This window comes from Phyllobates terribilis, unplaced genomic scaffold (genome assembly GCF_046119375.1).
Source record: "Phyllobates terribilis strain yellow unplaced genomic scaffold, ASM4611937v1 Scaffold_2__4_contigs__length_985480577, whole genome shotgun sequence".
Taxonomy (NCBI): domain Eukaryota; kingdom Metazoa; phylum Chordata; class Amphibia; order Anura; family Dendrobatidae; genus Phyllobates; species Phyllobates terribilis.
Window position 1 is genome coordinate 516871896 of NW_027362762.1, and position 20813 is coordinate 516892708.

The window sequence follows — 20813 nt, forward strand, 5'->3', positions numbered from 1 at the left end:
ATCTAGCTATGTATTTGATAAGGTAGACCAACAAACTAAATCAATTTTGCACTCACTAAGACAACCACTAGGTGGCACACCTTTGCACGCAGAGATCTTTTGTAGGATTTGTGTTATCAGCCTTGACCCACTACTTCATGCTGATAGTTACTGTGTACACACGTTGCATAAAAAATTACAATAAGGATGTTTTTTAAGCTTTCATAATAGCTATTCTTTCTGCAAATGACAAGAACAGGATCTGTCAAGTGAAACTAGGTGATTCATTTACAAAAACCTTTACTCATTCCGAATTAAATGATAAGCTGTATATAGAGAGAAGAGAGAACTGAAGCCAGACTTACCTGTATTCCAGCATGGCTGCAGAGGTAAAAATCAAACTCGTAAGGATGTGTTATATCGGTATCCACAGTGGTACCAGCTGGAATATTTCCACTTCTTCCAACCTGATGCAAAGAGAAGAGATCATACCGAGGGTAATACAACTCATTACTCTTATATATAGTTTACAGGCTTATTGGCATTAAAAGAGTTCTACAAGAAGATACAGCTGTAGAAGTGGGAGGGAAGCCGGCTTAGTAAAATGTGTCCATGCTCAGCAATGTTTCATCTCTAGAACCATCAGCACTACTGTCTATTTACCCGACATATATTCACCATGTTTAGTCGGAGATATCAGTGATTGAAACATTGGCCACTTTGCAGGACCTGCCCTCAAGAGTGCTACAGGTATATTATTCTGTAACCTTAACTTTATTACTTTAGAAGTAAAGGTGCCAACATGCTATGCTCCCATTAGAAGGTCTGGGGACAAATCCACGGCACCATTAGCCCAGACTGAAAAAAAAAAAAAAAAACCTCACTGTTATGAGTCCACTGTATTCCTGAAGGGAACACTTCTTGTCAGCTAGTTCACGCTGTCCAAACCATGAGCAGCATACATCAAAGCCTGGTTGCACGATTGCAGCCAGATATATTTTTCCATAAAGCACTCTGTCAGGTTGCAGATGAACAGGTCCAGGATGGAGTGTATGTGTCACCGAGGTGCCTAGCCTCGGTGATGTGATACCCAGAGAGCAGGCTCCAGCACGGACAGTGCTGAGAGGTTTTTAAAGGGCCCGGATTTTAAGTCCGGGTTTTAGGAACAGCCACTAGAGCTGGGTGGGACTAGCTGTTCCCATACCTCCAGGTGCAGGATTTGGAATGGCCTATTTAAAGCAGTCTAGCTGCCTCATTCACTGTCTGAGTGCGGGAGGTGGGAAGACCTTTACTACGGTTGAGTCTCAACTAGAGACAGAAAGTGTGGGCTGTAGTTTATACGGGTGAGCCTGCATTGTTGGACATTATATTGCCGTATGGATTGTTTGTGTTTACTTTTGTCATATCCTTTTATGCCGGAGAAAAGGCTGTTTTCTGTTCATTGGCTGGAGGCTTATGACCTGTAATAAACTGTATGACGACAAATCTTTCTCACATCTATCAATCTTGATACCAATGGCCTTTTTCTTTGGAAATTTTCCTCATTGTTTAAGCAAATAATTCTTGCTCTTATTGTTGGTACTTCATCATGTTTCACTTTTTAACAGATGAAAGCTGAGATTACCTATACAAACCCAAAGCAGATACAGACCAAGAGTAAGCCCATCAACATAGCATAGCACAGGTGAGGCCCCTCCTGGTCTGAACGCACTTATGCTTTCTTTATATATGCTGCTAACATGTCATCAACTAAAAGGTTTGGATCTAATATTTATTAACACTTTGTAGGTTGAGGTGAGTTTGGAGAGGGGTTGAGTGAGATGAAGGAAAAATTATGAGTTTGGTTTTGTCCACATGGAGTTCTGGAAAGTGTGATGAGAAGAAGGAGGATCTGGCTGATAGACTCTGGGATTTTGAACAGCAGCGAGGTTACATCTGGGCCAGACAGGTAGATTTGAGTGTCATCAACGTATAGATGCTACCGGAAGCCACGCCACGGGACTTTATGTGTTGTACCAGGCCAAAGATATAGATGGAGAGGAGTAGGGTTCCCAGGACAGAGTTTTCAGGGACAACAACAGAGATGGTGAGATGAGGATGCAGTATAGGAATGGGAGATGTTAAGTGTGTGGTTAGGAAGGTATGAGGAGATCCAGGAGAGGCCTAGGTCTTTGATAACAAGGGATGAGACTATATATTGTAGGAGGCAGTGGTAAATTGTGTTGAAGGTAGAGGACTTGTCTAGAAGGAGGAGTATTTGTATGAATGTTTTCTTGCATTTGGAATTGATGAATAAAGATCTTTCTATTTGAAACCTTATGTGAATTGGAGCTAAATGACAGATGAGTACAATGTTATATCATGGAGTATTTTTTCTAAAACTATAAATGTGGCAAAACAGACATGCACTTCCACAGCTTTTATTTGTCATGTGTTCATAGTGCATCACTGCTTAAAGTATAAATGTCACTTCATAAAGAAAAACAAAACAGAATATCACTCCTCATATAATCATTAAGGAGCTGAGCTGGCTTCCCTCCGCTTCCATGCTGCAGCACTACTGGAGTGACAATAAGGGACGGGGGATAGGGACAGGGGACATGGACGGCATGTAGGGAGCAGCAGTGTGAAAGAGTCTGGATCAGGTAATACATTATATTACAAACCATTTTAAAATTGTTAGACCCTAAGTGAGTTACTCTTTAATACCACTCTGTGATTAAAGCAGCATTTCCCAAAAGGAGTTCTGGGGTGCATGGAGGTTCCTTGGAACCGGTAAAAGGGGTTGTCCATCTTTATTTTTAAATCAATTAACTTCTTGTTTGTGAAAATAACAAACAGTTAAGAAGTACTTACCCATTGCCACTCCCCGTATTTGTTTATATGTCATGTCAACATGAATGAAGTCATGTCAACATCAGTTGACCACTGCAGCCAATTAAATGGCGCAGCATAATGCAGATCAAGATAACACCGCGAGCCAAGTGATTGGCTACAGCATTCATGTGATGTTGATGTCATGTCACTACTGAAGCCAGATCAAGAAAACACAGGTAATAGTGCAGAGTTGACAATCAAGTGGGCAAGTACATATGACATTACTATTTTCATACTTGAAGCCTATGAATTAAAAAAAATTAAAGACTTAGAAAACATTCAAGAGGTTCCCAAGAACAGGTTTTGTTACCACTGCTGCTACCCTACATTCCATCCAGTTTGTGTTGTAAAGTCTGGAGCTCGTCATTAAAACAATGGAAATCTGAAGGACTCATAAGTCAATGACAACATTCAAAGTATGTTTAGATCTGTTTCTAAACCGATCCATCAATACTGCTGATCTGCTATAGCTCTGTAGAACAGAAGCCATTATTAATGTGAACTGAGCCTTCAAATAAGAACAGGGTAACTTTAGGGGTCCCACAAGTGGCACAAGTGTTGAAGTAAAAAAAATATATATTATATTATATTATTTTATATATATATATATATATATTATATATATATACACACACATATATATACAAATACATTATACTATATATATTTTTTTTCATACAGAGTGTATAGCTGTTTCATACTAATTTTTTTTTATTTAATTTCTATATCAAAATCTCAAATCCCACTGTTTTGGCATCCTATTAAAGAGCTTGTTTTTTATTTTTTGTATGTCTGATTAACCATTAATAACCAGATGCAGCAGCGCACAACAATGATGCAGGTTCCTTTTTTCTGCTACGTTTAAGATCAGGATCCAGATGGATCTTGTTTTTTTTGTATAGAGAAATGGTCTCCAACAGGTACCTTTTTTTCTAAGAGGATGCTGTGGTATAAGCCAGGCTCTTGATACCTGGAGAGGTAATTACTGGGAGAGCACAGACCTTTTTATTATTACAGTTATTACGTACCCTTTCCGTTCGGTCGGCACAGAACAACCTTGTATGATGTCTTTTCTGTACCACAATGTAGGTGATCCCAGGCTGGTAATCCTTCTCCAGACTAATGCAGGCTTCTCTAATTGCTAGCAGCTCATAATATAAGACCTGCTTAAACGGGGAAAAACAGTACAATTGTAGAACATGGCTGACTTGTAAAGATATTACAATATAGGCATTAACCTTTTCAGGGTGCTGTACAATGTTTGCATCAGTTTAGGGAATATTCCTGTAAAGACTTTTCACAATTGACCATCATAATAACAATAACAATCCAATACTGCAGAAAATGACTGCAAAACCCCCAACATGCAGGGTTTCCTAACCATGTGCTGGTGGGCCTCAATGAGTTTAGGTGGGAGCAGCAATGTCTAGTTAGTTACTAAGAGGTTAAAGGGATACTGATGGACCTAGAGGAGTAAGAGGGCACTGGTACATTAGTGTGGTCAGAAGTCTCAGAGCTTATGTTACAGGTGTCAGTTAACACTTGTAAGACAGCAACACACAGTATGACATCATGTGTTCTAGGGCTCTAAAAGGGGGACACTGTATATTATGATAGCAGGTGTAAGCCTCCATGAGTTTTCAGGCAGTAATGAAGAGTAACTCCAGACCCAAAAAAACACTAAACTTTGGTTCCTAGCATTTCCCGCTTGGTCTTGATGAACTTTTGGTTCCTACACCATGCAAAGAGCTTAAAAAAAAAAAAAAAGGTTCCACTGACCTGTCTGAATTGCCCTTCCGAGACTCCATCACGATAAAAGATGATTCGTGTGGGTTTGAAGCGTGTGGATTTGTAGAACTGGATAAGAAGTTCTCTCACCATGGAAGCAAGATCATGGATAATTTCCTGCCGAGGTCTCTGTACCCGCACTGTCGCACAGTATCGACTTGGGTGAGCATCCATACTGCCTACAACCTAGCACACGTATAAAAGGTTAACATCATAGAAAAAAAAAGTAAAGAAATCTTTTCAGATCAAATCACTGTTTTGTGTATGAAGCAGGAGCCTTACAAAATAACCAACTTCGCACACTTACAGCAGCAATTGAAGGTTTTTTGCCATCTCCAGCAGGTGGATGAGTGACATCTGCTCCTAGGAAAATGACTGGTTGTTGGAACACAGATGGCCTAAGTAAAGACATACACATCTATGAAGAAATTTACAATTACATGTAGGCAGAATAACAATTTCTCATTCACGTTCCCACTGATGTTCTTTGCTAGCCTTCTGAAGCTGATAGGGTTTCCTTATTCAACCTTCAATCTTGGAAGTTGAATCTTCAGAAGTGCACGGCTCCGGCCCCCTGGGCTTCCTGCTTTGCCGCGGACAGTGTGCTTCTGAAGACTGACAACTCGGACCAGCAGTATGGTTACACTGCTGGTGTGAACTGTGCATCCTCTCCCAGGCTTCTAGCAGAGGCAGCTTTGTCTCTGCAGCGTAGGAGGAGGGCAGAGTACCAAAACGGGCCAGATCCAGCTTGAGAGCGGCCATCTGTAAAGCATAGAGCATGCTTGCTCCACGTGCTTCTTGCCTATGTGACTGGCCAGGTTGGGAGCACAGAGTGGCTGGTAACCAAGGCAATAAACTGTACACTATAAAATTAAAAAACCCAACGTTCTTGAGAACAAAGGATTTTTACTATGGGGTAAATTGCAAAGTTGCTTGTTTTTAGAATCACTTTGCAATTTTAACCACTTTTCAACTTAAGACAACCCTTTTCAAGGTGGTTAATAGGATTTATAAAGAGAACATGACGACAAAACCAATAGCGAACAGAGAGCCAAGAGTGGAGAAATACAAGCAAGTCTCAATGTCAGCAGAGTCGGCACAAAAAAACAGCGTTACGCAAGGATCTTCTTACCGTTGATGTGGTACCAAGATATTGTTAATCCCTCCCAGTTTGACGTTTATTTTTAGGCACAGATTTGAGAGAGTTTGAGGAGATGTTTTAATTACATTCTTCACTTGGACACACTGAGTAGCCATCCCCAGTAATGTGTCTCCAACGCGCTTTACCTCGGCTAGAGGGAGGGAAAAAAAATCTGTTATTGAAATTAACAGAAAAAAGGAAAAAATAGTAATTCCTTTACTCTGAGTGTTCTGTCAGTGAAATAGAGCCTGGAAATGTGATTGAAGAAAATGACAGCTATTGTGAGTGAGTGGATTAGAGTGCTCCTTCTGAAATCCGCACCCTAATGGGGTATCTGACCCCAGCTGAGCAATACTGGGGGCCTGAAACCAGGACACGGACACGGTGACACGATCGCCTCTGTAACACCTCACTATACATCCCCAATATGTCACACCCTATTATTTCAAAGCAATTTACTAGACATTACAAGGGCATCTTTTACACATCAACTTTCATTTATAGTCACAACGTGGACACAGCCATGTAATATTATTCCCTGTGACACAAAAAGACAAGTCTTAAAACCTCCATAAACATTAAAAGGCTGTCAGCTGAACAATGCTTGGCTTACAGCCATCTGTGCCTTCTCTCCCATACACAAGAGTGGCCATTCGGCTGAGCGCTCCTATGTTGTCCATGAGAAAGCAGCTGACAAACATCTCTACTGGCGGCTTATTTCTGGGAAAACCAAGTGATTGGCAGTCCAAAAACAGACACGCTAGATCGTCTTGCTACCAAGGCTCTGTTGGCTTTCATTGTAAAAGAGACCTGCAGCCAAAGCATAGAGTGAGCCAGAGTGTCTAAAGTGCGGTTACATCACTAAGAGGAGGAGAACAGTGTATATTACCACACTCACCCTACAATACATGCACATATACACATTTAGTAGCTAAATAAAAACTTAGTGGGAGTGCTTCTTTAAGCTGCTTTTTTTCAATAAAGTATAGTACAGAGAGACCGGAAAACAAATTAAATATAAGTCACATATTGCAATGTTTTTTTAAAGAACCCTCTCCAAGGCTCGAGTTAAAAGCCAATCAGTCCCTATAATGGATCTTATTTAAAAAAGTTTTAAAGTTATCCTAAAGAGTTTATAAGCTATAAAACAATTAAAAGAATCTTGTTTGTAAAAGATTATATACCATATACTGGTGTCTTTCCTGGCAGTATGACGATAATAAGTTGCAGCCCAGAATATGTGTTTTTGAGGTGTCTGAACATTGGCTCCACGCTGTCCGCGCCCTGCGCGTATTTACAGAAGCATGGCTGGCCCTGGATTGGCATCCCAGCATCCTTTGAGATTTTTCTCAACTGGTCGGTGAATCCTCTGCAAGGAAAAAGATGAAAGGGTTAGGAATGATCAATAAACCCTCACCGTAACTACAGCTCTCGCTCAAGAATTAATAACTACATGCAAGGAAATACACCTTGTCAAATGCTCATGATTAGCACTTTGTAGCTAAACTGAATAATAAGACTATTCTATGTGAATATTGCACTTTAACTTTGGATTAGGTATGCAAGAATTTAGGGACTTTTAGCGTTTTCACAACAGTTTCGCCCATCTCCGCCAAAATGAATTAGACAAGCTGTGACATTCCTTACACCAAAAATCTTACTCCAGTCCCTAAGTGGTGAGGCATATGCCATTTGGCAGCCTCTTAATGAATCTGGAGCGTCTGACTCCAACACACCCTCCTCAACAAGACCGACATGAACAGTGCAGGTCTAGATAAATTGGGGCTGTTGTGTGTCCAAGAGCTCAGTTAGTTTGACCAACTCCATTACAAATTTCAAAATAAGTAACCTATAGAACTGAAACAATGATATAAATATAATAAGAATTTCTACATTTTTCCAAAATATAATTAAAAACATACAGTTAATTTCTAAATCTGTTTTCAGCCCATTTAATGCCTTACTTCAAGATTTCTTCTCTGCACTGCCTCTGAGTTGCAAAGCATGCGATGGCCCACATTTTGATCTCCACACCAGTGTGAAACTGTTTTCCCCGCATGTCCCAAACCCCATGGCTTGGAGTGGCTACTGTGCGATTCTTCACAGGAAGAATAAAAAGAGGAAAATGGAAGTCAGATACATAATATCACAACAAAGATGCATCCAACTTTCTTTACATATGTTTCAACAATTTGTAGAAACCAATTACACTTAATTTGTCCACGTTTGGAGGATATTTTTTTTCTTAAATGCATGTATTTGGGACCAAAAATAATTTTTGCAATTGGGTTTCCTTTAAAATTTTGCCTAGTATATAGCCTTTGTGTTGTACTGTCTAATGGGAGAGTTTGTAGATCTTTTATCTGTTTATTTCTGGACAACTGATAGCTGATTTACGACATCAAAGTTGAATGTGCAAGGAGACATAGAACCAAAGTCAAACAATGCAAAATTTATCACAAAACCCAATTGAAAAATGATTTTCAACTCCAAAAACATACATTTAAGTTTCAAAAAAAGAAAAATGTTCCCCAAAGGTGAACAACCCCTTTACATAACGTGCACAGTGTAACAACTCCCAAATTGTATTTATTGTCAGTTAAGATGACCATAATATAGTCACCTAAATTTGTATGTAAATCTTAGGACTGAAGTCCACAGAACAAAGTCTTCCGGCGTAATATCTATGTATCTGAAGATCATTAGCAATAATTTCCCAAAAAGGGGATGATGACACTCCAATCTCCTTCGGCACCACATTGTGTTTCCACTTGCTGGAGATCTCTGACATAACATGAAGAAAGCACCGACTATTTGATTAGTTCTGTGGATTGTTGTCTAAGAGCTGTGTAAATTGGGTGTGGGGGCTTCATTTTTTTTTCTTTATTGAATACATTCCATGTGACTTTAAAAAATCAAATTTTCATGCAGATTTCTCATTTGGCACTTACCTTAGTGCCAATATTGTGAAAATGATAGTGTGAATAGTTTCCTAGACTCTGTGGCAGCTATAGTCCACACAGTTTAAGTGAATAAAACAGGGGAATGTAGATGGTAACGTTTCCCACAACCTGCTGTGAAATCCACAGAGAAAATCTGCAAAAACGATCCGACAGGCTGCAGATAGAAAAAAAAATCTGCGGCATGCGACGTCCATGTCCGTTCTGACAGTGTGCAGTTGAATGCTTTTACATCTCATTCACTTTGCTGCTACTGTAATTCGCTGCACATTTTTTGTCCATAAAGCTAGACAAAATAATTCAGAGCCAACCCACCAAGTGTGATCTATCCCTCAATGTTAACTGTGCTGTTAATCCCTGGTCCTTCTAATTTATCAGCTGTACACCATGGCCATCAGCAGAGAATTATATATGGGGGCTGGATTGACAGTTTGTGAGCATTATAAAAAGCACTGAATTCTACAATAAATGACATGCTAGTGCTGGAACTTAATTACAGAGATAAATGATGATCACATACTCGCCCTCCGTACTGTAACATTGGAGCTGGAAGTACTCTCCCTGTCACATGAGCCATTTCGTCCCGCACTTTAAACTGGAATTCTTGAACAAATGGATCAGCATCATAATTTGCACTTCTAACCTGAGTGATACAGAGAAAAATAATGAAAAAGCCATTGTTTCACAGGCATGTACATACTAAACCGGTTTCCATTTTTTCCAGAATTTAAAGGGTTTCTCTGCTTCAGACAACACTAGGAACCCAGTGAATAAGGAATAGAAAATTGCAATGTCTTATTCCCCCTGTAGTATGATTTAATCCCTTGTCGAACTATTGAGGAACTCATTTTTCACAGATAGAACATAAATATATTATAGCCCATGTTCACATGTCTGTGTATTTTGTGGACAGAGACTCACAAAAAGTAAAAAGGAGAAAAGTCCATTTTTGATCCAAGTCATGGCTCAAACTCACCCATTCAAATCTATGGGTCTGTGGAAAAAAAATTGGACAGCCATGTTTGTTGCATCCTATTGTTGTCTGTTTTTCAGGTTTGCTTTCTAGAAGAAGCTAGGAAGCCTCCATCAGTTTTCTGTTGCATACAAGACAATCTTATGAAATACTGATGGCAAGATGAAAATATTATACTGCACACTGATATAAATCAGTCCGTTTTTTTTCACATACGAGAAAAATCAATGACCCCTAAACACGGCCTAACAGTAATTAAAGGGTTGTCTGTAGAAAGCAAGCTGTTCTAAATGCATGGCCTTTCATTTTTGGGCCAGTTATATTATTTTTGTTAAAAGAGGCTGCAATCAGATCAGTAAAAGCCTGAAAGATCTGGTGCTGGACAACACGACTGACCATAAGGGGCCATCTACAGCATATGACACAGTAGCAGATCTAGTTAAAGGGTCCTAACTTGTATGGTTGACATATCAGTTTAACAGGGACCGGGATTTTTGATTTAACAGATATATGTCTAACTTTGTAAATAATACTACATCATCCTGGTTACTATTTTTCCCTTTAAATAAATAAGATATTTGTTTCAATATATCATTGAATAAATCTATGAAGGCAGAAAACTGTTGCAATTCATAAACTATGATCTACAATATGAATTATAAAAAAATAAAAACTGGCATCAGCTAAAGGGAAAGGGCAACAATCACTTCCTTATACAGTGTGCGTGGGATCTACAAGCCTGCCAGAAGCTGGAAAACTGAAAAGAGTACATATTTTACATAAGCAATAGTCTTCCTTCTCTCCAGTCCAAACACACACACACTCACCAGCCGGCTGATCTCTTCCTGTCTGTCGGGGGCAGACCGGGCTGTTGCTTTGATCATAGTGGAGGTCTGATTGTCAGTCAGCTTCTTGATGCAGCGCTGGCCAGCTACAATATTACAGACCTGTCAGTAAATTGTAAAATTAAAAAGAAAGAAAAGCCTATTTATTATCCCAAAACCAGGCAAACAAGTAAATATTATATATTAAATATTTTAAGTATTCAAAATATAGTACAAAATGATACTGCAAAGAAAATTTACTAAGTAGACTTATTAGCTTAAAAATATGGACATGTTTAGTGTGGAGAAAAAGTATTTTTGCAGGTTAGTGGCTGCTTGGAGTTAAAAAATGTATTTTTTATTCGTTTTTAGACCTCCTGATATGCAGTTTGCAACTTGCTCCAAGTTTAGGTTTTTCCTCGTGTGTGTCCCGCCCCAAAATATGTGCCATCACATCTGTTTGTTCAGGATGCTGCTGTCTTCACTAGATGTCGTGTATAAGCAATGTTTCCTACTTGATTTAATTTATCCTTCAACAACCCAGGAGGTATCTTTTCTCCCTAGTGCTGATAGACACTAATGCTGAGGAGTGTATACTGTAGGTGCTCGCTTTCCTCACTACACTCATTCAGTCTATGTAATTTATAATATGATCCAACACAGCCTTTTATTTACTTGCCCTCCCTGAAGACTTTGATGCTTCCCCCCTCTCCACAATTTGATCTGCAAAGTACAAGCACCACCACTGCCTGCTTGTTTCTCAGAGGGTGCGATCACACAAGTTTTTTTGGTCAATGTGATGTCTTTTCGGCAGAGTGTAAAACGTACACTGCTCTACCTATTTGCATAATACAGACTGCAATAAACGTGGACTGTATTGTGCTAGTGTCAATGGGAGATAAGTCAGAACTGCGTCTCCGTTCAAATGGAGCCATTTGGGTAACTTATAATTTGAAGGACCATTATAATGCAATTACCTAATATAGCTGTAAAAGTAAAGGATAAAAGTTAAATACTGCAGATATAATAGATGACTGCTAGCTTATAAAGCCTTTACACAGCACCGTCACTTCATCTATAAAGAAAACCAATTAGCAAATAAGCAATGAGAGTAGGAGTTTTGTGAAACCTGTGATCAGTGGTACTCCATTCCCTATGTGCTGATTCACACATACTTGACACTGCACCACCTCTTTGTTTTTCAGTATTGCAGGTCGTCTCCTTTCATACATTGTGCAGTTTTCCTGGTCAATTAAGGTCTATAGTTCATAACAAAATCTCTCGTTAAGAAGTATGTTAGCCCCAAAGTTTTCATGACCTCTTCTTGCTTAAAAGAGCTACTTTACTACTTTTATATTGAGGTCCTAACCTGAGATTGCATCAGCTGTTCTCCATGCGGGCAGCAGGGGGTTGGGGTGTTATCAGTTGCAAAGCAGAACAGCACAGCTCCGTCAACTGCATAGTGGTCACGGCCGGGTAGTGTAAATCCACTAATATTCATTTAACTAGGGGTGGATGTGAAGTACCTGGCTTCAGCCATGATACGGTTGACGGAGCAGTGCTTGTGCAGCCCCACAACTGATCACATCCAGCCAGCACCAGCAGCTGATTGGCGGGTGTGACGGGTGTCTGCCTTTGATCTGTTATTGATGTACTACCTTAAAAATAGTTCTTCAGTGTAAATGAAGAAAATCTGTTCAATACAGTATATCAGAGCTTAAAGGTGAGAAGAGATACGCCATATTGTTACCACACCTGCACCTGTGAAATCAATACAAATCCAGGGCACCCATTTATGCTCTGGAAGTAAATAATAGAGGTTTATATTTGGTGACCAGAAGAACCAGAAGTGACAAGGAACTGATAAAGTGCCACCATAGCAGAGAAAAAAGATCATGAAAAACATCATTTAGGTTTTATCTGTTGAAAAGGTAAAAAGTCCAAGAGAAAAATGGTAGAACTTACTTCTAGAGGCAGGTATGTGTGTTTCTGCTCCTGTCCAACTTGCAGACAGGGTAAATGAGGATACTTCAGCTGGAGATTATACTTTTCTCTAAAGTACTGAGCGACTGTTCTCTCTACAGTCTGCCCATTCTCCAGCTGTAAAGGGAAGCTAAGAGAGAAAAGAAACAATTATTCGAATTTCATTTAATATCTAAGAAAGTGAAAAGTCTACCTGGATGGCTTATTTAAATTGAATTTTATCATCAGCAAGTGACCTATTGTTTAAATAAGGTTTTTAAGTTACATGCCTTTTTTTGTAAGTTTTTTGGCCATGTTTTTTTTCATATCATGATCTTAAATAAAATTTTTCCCACCACTCCACTGAAATGGTCCTAAACCAAAAATGACAAACCACTTAGTAACCACTAATGCCAACAGATAATGCTCTGCACTCCTCCTAGACCCGTCTTCTGTGTTTGACACAGTTCACCACTTCATCCTACTACAGATCCTCTCTTCCTTTGAATCAAAGACCTTGCCTCTCTCGGATATCCTCATTCTTTACCGCAAATTTAGCATTTCCCAATCGCGTATTGTCTCCTCATCCTGCCCTCTATCTATTGCTGGCCCTCAAGGCTCTGGGCTGGAACAGCTCGTGGCTTCTAGGACCACCTATATGCTGATGACACTCACATCTACATCTACATGACCTAGATGTCACCTCTATGTTTTCTAGAAGAGTGTATCAGTTATAGATTTTTTTTTCTCATCACAATTTCTAAAATTCAATGTGGAGAAAACTGAACTTCTAATCTTTCCTCCATTTCACTCAACCTCCCTACCAGATCTATCTATCACAATACGTGGCTGACATCACGCTATACCCAGTATCACAAGTCTGCTGCTTCGGTGTATACCTTTGTTCTTCCCTTTTCTTTACACCCCACAGCAAAGCTCCTACCACCTCCAACTCAAAAATATTTCCAGAATTTGCACTTTCCTCAACCTAAAAAGGTTGGTGCATGCCCTCATCTTCTCCTGCTTTGACTACTGCGATATCCTCCTCTTTGGCATCCTGACTAACAACTCTTGCAACCCCTCCAGTGTGCCCAATTAATCCAACTCTCCCCTCGGTACTCGTCCACCTCTCCCCTCTGCCAATCTCCTCTCTGGCTTCCAGTTCCCCAGCGAATCCAGTTTAAACTACCAACAAAGATTTACAATGAAATAATCTGTCTCCTTCATATATCTCCAAACTAATCTCCCAATACCTCCCCACACGTCATCTCCAGTCTTCACAAGATGTCAATCTCTACTCTGCACTCATACGTTCTTCACCCAAGTGTCTCCAAGATTTTTCTTGAGCATTCCCAACCATTGGAATTCAGTGCCTCAGCATGTCTGATTGAATCATACAAATCTAGGAGTCAGACAACCTAAAAACCCATCTCTTCAGTAAAGCCTACAGCCTGCAATTACCCTGCTGCCAATTTACAAATACTGCAGGTAACGTCTCTAATACACAGCTAATAGCAAATGATCTATCAATTACAATAGATGTCACAGCTCCCTCTGTTCCCCCTCCCTTCATAATGTCCTTTGCACATGCTCATTAGCCATTTCAATACAAACATAAGTTCTGTTCATTGCTACTAATGAATATGTGGATTTCCTGAAACAACAGCATGTTAAAGTCTAAAAAAGCCCCAGTGGCCAGTGTTGAAATGAAAAGATTTCTAGTTTTACATTTTATTAAAGGGGTTGTCCGGTCAAAAAAGATAAGTCTGCAGTCACTCTGCGTGACTCTGTTACTGGGTCTGAAACCGGCGGATCCCGGCAGCTCACAGTGCGTGCACTGGGGGATTCAGAAGTCTGCAGTCACACAGGGTGACTGCAGACTTATCTGTATTGACTGGACAACCGCTTTAAAGACTGTGATTTTTGAAAAAAATAGATTTAACCCAAAAACCTGAATGAAACAGAGGGTATATGATGACATATTTCCTTTAACCTAATGGATTGCCAAAACACAAACCAACAGCTTGTCTATATAGATAAACAGGAATTGTAATTTAATAGTTCTTTGTACAATTTTATTGCATATCTGCTTGTAAGAACATTAAAACCACGGGTTTTACATTGGCCAATTATTGTGAATGAGCTTTCCCAGGAACGCTTGTTTCCTGATAATCGGCCAGTGCACACAGACTGCTAATCATCTGACGAAGGAGCAAAACGCACGTTTGTTGGGTGAATTTATTTTTTGCCTTGCTTAAAAAAAATCAATCAGTCTGATCAGCATAGAATACTATATAACCAGGACATGTGCTGCTGAGGGCAATGGCCACATACGCGCACAGAATGATCCATTACCAATTGTTCAGTACGCTCATCCTGTCTATCTAAACAGGCTATTAAATGACCGCAGATCAACAAACAGGTTGCCAATCAGTGGTCTTTTAATGCCGCTTATCGGCTGGTGGAAAGCCAGCCTGTGTGTGTATGCCAATAAATCAGGGGCCAACTATAAAGCTATCCCAATATACATGCCAAAATTAGCTATTTATTATATACTGAATATACGTTAATAAGAAGAAATTAGATAATCAGTTAGGGCTATGTACAAGAACAAAGCCACTCTTCACTCGCTGTCAAAAGGGGCATCATCAGCTAAGTAACCTACTGATTGTATTGTCCCACCTGTAGACAGGACCAAAAATGGCAGATCAGGAGCAACTTTCATTTTCTGCCGTTTGCCACATCTACAATCCATCACATCAGAAACCTTGTAACAAATGGCTTCATTTAAAGTGCATGACATATATAGATGACAGACTAGATGTTTGCTGACTCCATCTTGTTCCCAGTAATTGACATCTTGTTCATAAACATACACACATGTACTTTTCTTTCTTGTAGGGGATTATATAACCAGCGCTGGGTCACTTTCCACTGCGGCTTGAACATACAATTAGATTAATGCAGCTGCAATGTAAATCTAAATCTGCCTCTATAGTACTTTACCTTCCGCCTTATGTCAAGAAATGGCAAATGAGGCCTTTGGTGATCTTTTATAACTTGGCTTGAAAGCTGTCACTGCAGAGATATTTTACATGCCCAATTATACTTAATTGTAAAAGTGCTGAGGAATATGTTGGCGCTATATACAGTTGTGTGAAAAAGTGTTTGCCCCTTCCTGATTTCTTATTCTTTTGCATGTTTGTCACACTGAAATATTGCAGATCACAAAACAAATTTAAATATTAGACAAAGAGAACACAAATAAACACAAAATGCAGTTTTTAAATGAAGGTCTTTACTATTAAGGCAAAGGGAAATCCAAACCTACAGGGCCCTGTATGAAAGATGGATTCCCTCCTTCCTTAAAACATAACTGGGTTTATCACATCTTTGGGGAGCAGAGTTCAATTTCCCTAGCTACACACAGGCCTGACTACTGCCACACCTGTTCTCAATCAAGAAATCACTTAAATAGGACCTGCCTGACAAAGTGAAGTAGACCAAAAGATCCTCAAAAGCTAGAAATCATGCTGCGATTCAAAGAAATACAGGAACAAATGAGAAACAAAGTAATTGAGATCAGTCTGGAAAAGGTTGTAAAGCCATTTCTAAAGTTTTGGGACTCCAGCGAACCACACAGAGAGCGATTATCCACAAATGGCGAAAACATGGAACAGTGGTGAACCTTTGCAGGAGTATCCGGCCGATCAAAATTACCCCAAGAGCGCAGCGACGACTCATCCAAGAGGTCACAAAAGACCCCACAACAACATCCAAAGAACTGCAGACCTCACTTGCCTCAGTTAAGGTCAGACTCCACCATAAGAAAGAGACTAGGCAAAAATGGCATGCATGGCAGAGTTCCAAGACAAAAACCACAGCAAAGAGCAAAAAAAACCCATCAAAGCTCATCTCAGTTTTGTCAGAAAACATCTTGATGATCGCCAAGACTTTTGTTGTTGGTACTAAGGGTGGCCCAACCAGTTATTAGGTTTAGGGGGCAATCACTTTTTCACACTGCCCTATAGGTTTGGATTTCTTTTTCCCCTTAATAATAAAGACCTTCATTTAAAAACTGCATTTTGTGTTTATTTGTGTTCTCTGTCTAATATTTAAATTTGTTTTGTGATCTGAAATATTTAAATGTGACAAACCTGCAAAAGAATAAGAAATCAGGAAGAGGGTAAACACTTTTTTCACACTATTGTAAATAAAACTATTATTATTATACTCAAAAGCAGAGTTTTATTATTAGTACACTTTAGAGAAAATAATGGAAGTCAAAAGGTGGTGTTCTCACCAGGGCAACGGATACTAAATTGTTTTCATTTTGTAAACTAATTAAATGCTGTAGATAAGACTACTCTATTATATTACACTCGCTCTATGGTGAGAGCTATTTATCTATGACATATGCCACCCATTGAAACCCAAAAGCCAGTCCCATGCTTACGTTTGATGGCTGGCAGGCCTCCTTGTCACATTGCAAACACGGTATTTCCGTCTCATCGTTCCACAATGAGTTACTTCAACCTTCAGACCTGTACCAAGGAGATATTTTAGTAAGCACATAAATGGAGTTAAACATGCTGCAAACATACACCAAACCTGTACCCCTTAATATAAATACGCACACTTTAACAATTAGCTATGGACACTCTTATGCATATAGGGGTTGGCCACTTTAGGACTAATATTATTTAGGATTAATAATACAGTCCTTACTCCTTTGTGAAAGGCGAATTTTAGTTTTTAAACTTTTTCCCTCCCATTCTTCCTAGAGCCATAACTTTTTTACTTTTCTGTCCACATAACTGTATGAGAGCTGATTTCTTGCTGGACAAATTGTTGTTTTGAATTACACCAATTATTTTACCATACAATGTATTGGGAAAAAAAGTCCAAGTGTGTTGAAATAGTGGGAAAATAAATAAAACAAACATGCAATTCTGCCATTGGTTTTTGGGTTTTGTTTTTACAGCATTCATTGTGGCATAAAAATGACCAGGCATCATGATTTTCCAGGTAAGCATAATTACAGTTATACCAACATTGTACAGTGTTTTTTTTTATTTTTTATTTTAAATTTGTAAAAACAAAACGAAAAAGAAATTGGTTGATGTGGCCAGTTTCTGGGGCCCATAACTTCAGTTTTCCATCGGAGCTGTGCGAGGGCTTGTTTTGGCATGGTGGCTTGCCATTTGTATTGAGGCCATATTGGAATACAATGTTATGATTACATTTTATTGCATTTTTAGAAGCAGGCACGGTAACTGAAAAACAGCAATTCCAGCATTCTGATCTCCTTTATTTTTTGCGTTTACCATACAAGTTAAATAATTTCAGATTTTCATAACTCAGACTTTTACGGTTACAGGGATAAAAAATCTAAAGTAAAATATTCTAGAAGTCTTTATTTTTAAAGGCAATGTGGGGGTTGTGATTTGAATTTTTTTTTATTTATTTTTGCTATATTCTTAAAATATTGCTATGCAATCGCATCACAGTGGGGGGTGATAGGAGCCTGGAACAGCACCTTTTACATGCTGCTGACAATCTGATAGAGGTAAACAGCAGCCATCGCAGCTTAGCTACATATACAGGCAGGTGCCAGCTTTATAAGCAGCCAGCATCTGTCAGGTATGGTGCAGGCTCAGCTCCTTACACCTGCACCCGATGTGAGGTACATACATGTCACATATCAGGATTGGATTAAAGAGAATGTGTCACCCCCCTGGCACTTATCTGACCTGTAATATGGGCATATAGGTAATAGAAATGTAAATCTATAGTTACCTGTATGCCTCATATTAGCGGTCTGATTGCTGTGAAATGTCTTCTTATTCTTACAAGTTTCCGATGTGTTCCAGTCCCGAGAACAGGAAAAAATTCCACCTCCTGTGGTAACTACAATGTTTCCCCCCTCCCTGCATGTCACAGTGCCTGGAATTGGCTGCTGCAACTGCATGTGATATGCAGGGGAGGGGGGAAACATTGTAATTCACACAGGAGGCAGGGACTTCTTCCAGGCCCCAGCTCCACCACATCAGAAATTTGACTTGAATAAAAAAAGACATTTCACAGCAACAAGACCTCTAATATGAGGCATACTGGTAAGTATATATTCATATTTCTATCACCTGTATGCTCATATTAGAGGTCAGATAAATGCCAGGGGGTGACAGATTCCCTTTAAAGAGGTTATCCAACATGTAGAAATTTTGTAAAAAAAAAGCCTGCCAAAAGTGTAAAATAACAAAATCAGCATTACTTCCCCACTCTGCCCTAGTGCCAAAGAACGGACCTTCCTGTAGCTCTCCCCTTAAAGGGATTGTCCGGGTATGTAATATTGATAAGATTACTTTGATTAGATTACTTAGTACTTTGTTTAGCTCATCAATATTAGATTACTGGGGGTCCGAGAGAGCTCCCCCACGATAAGCTGTAATTAGCTCTACCAACACTTGGTTATAAACAAAGAACAAATTGGAAGAGCACACAGCTCAGCTTCATTGTGTAGAGGCCACCAATGGGTGCTGCAGATCGGCTCCTGTTCATCAGAGTAGGAGCTAATCTGCAGTTCAGATTTCTTTTCTTTAGGCTTGTGCCCACGAAGCAGAAATGCTCTGGATTTTTTCCTGAACGTTTCTGCATCTCCCTGGCAGAAAAAAAAGCAAGTGGATTGTACATGCGTTTTTCCTGCCAGGGAAAAGCGGATGTGAAGCGTTCTTCACATGTGTTTCCGCATGCAGGTTGTCAAGCGCTTTCCAAGCGATTTTAGTATCACTTGGAAAGTGCTTGACAACTTGGTCACATTATATAAATCCATGCAAACGGCATGGATTTATATAGTGTGACCGTAAAAGAATGGTAAAAAATAAATAAAATATTATATATATATATATATATATACCTTCTGATGGCCCCCGGTGTCCTTGTCTCGGCTTGCCGGCAGCTCGCGGTAGCTTAAAGGACCTGCCGACGTCAGCGGTCGCGTGACCCGTCACATGACGTCACCGCAGGTCCTTTAGCCTACTGCGAGCTGCCAGCAAGCCGAGACAAGGACACCAGGGGCCATTAGAAGGTAAGTATATTTATTTTTTATTTTATTCTTTTTTTTACAGGTACTATGGTACCCGGGTCCGGAGGAGAGTCTCCTCTTCTCCAAACCCGGGTACCATCCGCACATTGAAACGCATGGAATCCGCATGCACAGATCCAGTGATGCGGAGTCCATGCGTTCCAATGCAAGTCAATGGCGGCGAAAACGCAGCGCTTCTGCAAAATAATTGGTAGTGCTGCGGATTTTTCCACAATGATAATCCGCAGCGGAAATTTCCGCAGCATGTGCACAGCACATGCGGATTATCATTGGGGAACATGGCAGGCCTTCTACCAAGTGTTTTTTAAGTGTTTCTGCAGCGGAATTGAAGCTGTGGAAACGCTTAAAAAACACATAGTGGGCACACAGCCTTATTGCACTTACCATATAGGTTAATAATTTAAATAATCTCAGACTTCATGGACACAGCAATAACACATATGCAAATTCAGATTTGGAAAAGGAGGAGGGGTGATTTGAAACTTTTAAGTTTTTTAAAGAAGTTATCCACTACTTTTTACGATTGCCCCAATATATTTACCCTGTGATTATAAGTGTTTTTGTAATTACCTTGCGTTGTCTTTATTGCCTGTGAGCGGTGCTATCCTTGGCCGCTCACAGGCATCACGTGACCCACGGTGGCAGCTGGCTCTTCCTTCCGCTGATGTCACGTCAAGTGAGGCGTGACATCAGTGACGCGGTTCCCGCGGTGGATGCTGGGTTACCCCACGTGTCACACCAAGCATCCACAGCGTGCTTTCCCAATGAATGAGGAGAGGGAAAGCGCGTGGTGGATGCTGGGTGTCACGTGAGGGGTAACCCTGCCAACAGCCCATCACTCACCGTGGAATGCAGCACTGAGTCACTCCCGACTGCGGCCAGAACTTGACGTGACATCAGCGGATGCCAGAGTTGCGATTGAGGATCACGTGATGCCTGTGAGCGGCCAGTGATAGCGCCGCTGACAAGCAAGAAGGACGGCAGAAGGTACTTACAAAAATACATTGGGGCAATCGTAAAAACTCAGAAACAAAGAAAAACCTACACCAGCATAGAATTTACGGCACATCCAAAATATTTTAGTCAATAGATATAAATTAATTATACTTTTATATAAGAAAAGCCAAACATGTTTAACTTTTTTAATGTACTTAAAAGAGCATGTACAGAACAAATCATATCGCTGTAATGAATGATAAAGTCA

General features: G+C 39.9%; 1 protein-coding gene and 1 long non-coding RNA gene across 3 annotated transcripts in view; one reads left to right on the forward strand and one right to left on the reverse strand.

Annotated features, from left to right (window-relative positions):
- Positions 1 to 20813, forward strand: part of LOC141218804 (uncharacterized) — a 146456-nt gene that overhangs the window by 76716 nt on the left and 48927 nt on the right. The window lies entirely within an intron of this gene.
- Positions 1 to 20813, reverse strand: part of AGO3 (argonaute RISC catalytic component 3) — a 96167-nt gene that overhangs the window by 21215 nt on the left and 54139 nt on the right. The window contains exons 7-17 of one of the 2 annotated variants that reach the window (XM_073665933.1): positions 16961 to 17048; positions 12508 to 12655; positions 10546 to 10665; positions 9266 to 9388; positions 7750 to 7883; positions 6970 to 7154; positions 5777 to 5936; positions 4952 to 5042; positions 4636 to 4830; positions 3885 to 4019; positions 345 to 446 (exon numbers count right to left, since the gene is read on the reverse strand). In XM_073665933.1, the coding sequence (XP_073522034.1) occupies positions 345 to 446; positions 3885 to 4019; positions 4636 to 4830; positions 4952 to 5042; positions 5777 to 5936; positions 6970 to 7154; positions 7750 to 7883; positions 9266 to 9388; positions 10546 to 10665; positions 12508 to 12655; positions 16961 to 17048 (1481 nt within the window). Of the gene's footprint in view, positions 1 to 344; positions 447 to 3884; positions 4023 to 4635; positions 4831 to 4951; positions 5043 to 5776; positions 5937 to 6969; positions 7155 to 7749; positions 7884 to 9265; positions 9389 to 10545; positions 10666 to 12507; positions 12656 to 16960; positions 17049 to 20813 lie in introns of both variants that reach the window. The other variant, XM_073665932.1, reaches the window with a different exon arrangement.